Source organism: Notothenia rossii (assembly GCF_949606895.1).
Source record: "Notothenia rossii genome assembly, chromosome: 5".
In the NCBI taxonomy this organism is placed as follows: Eukaryota; Metazoa; Chordata; class Actinopteri; order Perciformes; family Nototheniidae; genus Notothenia; species Notothenia rossii.
In genome coordinates, this window is record NC_136903.1 from 1,377,640 (window position 1) to 1,379,671 (window position 2,032).

Genomic DNA, 2,032 nt, shown 5'->3' on the forward strand with positions numbered 1-2,032 from the left:
TTACACATCTTCCGACGCAAACTGAAAACTCATCTCTTTAGACTCCACTTCGAGCGATAAAATTACTAACAAAGCACTTATATACTAATAAAGGGCTGGCTTTCTAAATGCCAGTTGAGTAGCACTTGAAATGTTTGGCTCTATGAAACCTGATGTACTTATATGATTCTGTTTTCTTAAAGGTTGTATCTTCCTGGTCGAATGCACTTATTGTAAGTCGCTTTGGATAAAAGCGTCAGCTAAATGCAATGTAATGTAATGTAATGTACACGTGTGTGTGTGTGTGTATGTGTGTGTGTGTGTGTGTGTGTGTGTGTGTGTGTGTGTGTGTGTGTGTGTGTATGTGTGTCTGTGTGTGTGTACACGTGTGTGTGTGTGTGTATGTGTGTGTGTGTGTGTGTGTGTGTGTGTGTGTGTGTGTGTGTGTGTGTGTGCGTGTGTGTTTGTGTGTGTGTGTGTGTGTGTGTGTGTGTGTATGCGTGTGTGTGTGTGTCTGTGTGTGTGTGTGTGTGTGTGTGTGTATGTGTGTCTGTGTGTGTGTACACGTGTGTGTGTGTGTGTATGTGTGTGTGTGTGTGTGTGTGTGTGTGTGTGTATGCATGTGTGTGTGTGTGTCTGTGTGTGTGTGTGTGTGTGTGTGTGTATGCGTGTGTGTGTGTGTGTGTGTGTGTGTGTGTGTGTGTGTATGCGTGTGTGTGTGTGTGTGTGTGTGTGTGTATATGCGTGTGTGTGTGTGTCTGTGTGTGTGTGTGTGTGTGTGTGTGTGTGTGTGTGTGTGTGTGTGTGTGTGTGTGTGTGTGTGTGTGTGTGTGTGTGTGTGTGTGTGTGTGTGTGTGTGTGTGTGTGTGTGTGTGTGTGTGTGTGCAGAGGTCAAGCAGGAAGGTGAAGTTTGCAGCGGAGGGTGAGCGGGCGTCGAGCTGCAGCAACACGGACACTGAGAGAGAAACCTGAGACAGAAGAAACAAACAAAAACCAAAGATGTTCACTTTCATTTGATTTAAAATAAATAATCCTTTAGTGAAATACAGATTCAATTACTCTAACAATCATTTCCTGTAATTGGGCTGATCCTTTTTGTAGATTATGGAGTTTTGGTGTTTTGTTAAAGCTTATTGAAATCCAAATATAATATGTTTCCTGACTGTAAATACAATGTCTCTCAGACTGAGAGAGGGAAGACGCTTCCACACCTTTCTAACGTAAAGTTTGTCCATCACACAGAAGCCACTTTGCTCACGTGTTAAGGCCCGGACACACCAGGCCGAAATCGTTTTTCAAACTCAATTTGGTGTGTCCCGCACCGTCGGCCGTGACACGCCTTATTTGGCCTTTCATGGCCGATTCAGCATGTTGAATCGACCATGCGTCGGGTCGGGCAAAAATAAATCACTCTGATTGGCTGTTCAGCTAGCGAATCAGTGCATGAGAAGCGAAACGGAAGTGAGGGACGTAAACAAACGCTTTAAGAAGGCACGAAGAATGTCTTCCGCAAGCAGCACTCCAATGGCTGATAGCTCCAGTACCGCACGAGACATGTTTTCGATGGACGAGAGTGAAAATGGAACGCACACGCTATTTGTTGTTTGTTTATATCACGGAGTCTGTTCTTCTTCTTCTCTGTCTTCCGGTTGTTGCCTCTTTTGAATGACGAATACACACTACCGCCGCCTGCTGGTAAGGAGAGTTATTGCCGCTCACGCATGCCCAGTTCGTACGTGCTACTTGGCCGTCGGCTAAAGTCTTTGCGGTGTGTTCCAGTGCGACTGTTGGCCAGGAGACGTGAGGCGACACAACAGTCGGGTCCGTCGGGACGTGTTCTCTGGCGTCAGCTTGGTGCGTCCGGGCCTTTACTTTGAGCATGGGTCGAAACTTCATTAACTTTAGAGGAGCATCTGGAGATCTTTGGAAAGGGGAAGTCAAGTGAGCAATGTGTCTCTGATCTTGTTTATAAGATATATCAATTATCAACGAGAACATTACGCTCGTAAACAAGATGTCTGCTGACGTAAACAACAACGTGACGTAAACAACA

At 45.5% G+C, this 2,032-nt stretch overlaps 1 protein-coding gene across 3 annotated transcripts in view; it reads left to right on the top strand.

The window, feature by feature from the left end:
- Positions 1-1,002, top strand: part of LOC307040837 (uncharacterized protein CFAP97D2) — a 9,407-nt gene extending 8,405 nt beyond the window's left edge. For all 3 annotated transcript variants that reach the window (XM_079684001.1, XM_079683999.1, XM_079684000.1), the window contains one exon: positions 868-1,002. In XM_079684001.1, the coding sequence (XP_079540127.1) occupies positions 868-951 (84 nt within the window). In that variant the 3' untranslated portion in view covers positions 952-1,002. The remainder of the gene's footprint in view (positions 1-867) is intronic.
- The last annotated feature ends 1,030 nt before the right edge of the window (positions 1,003-2,032 follow it).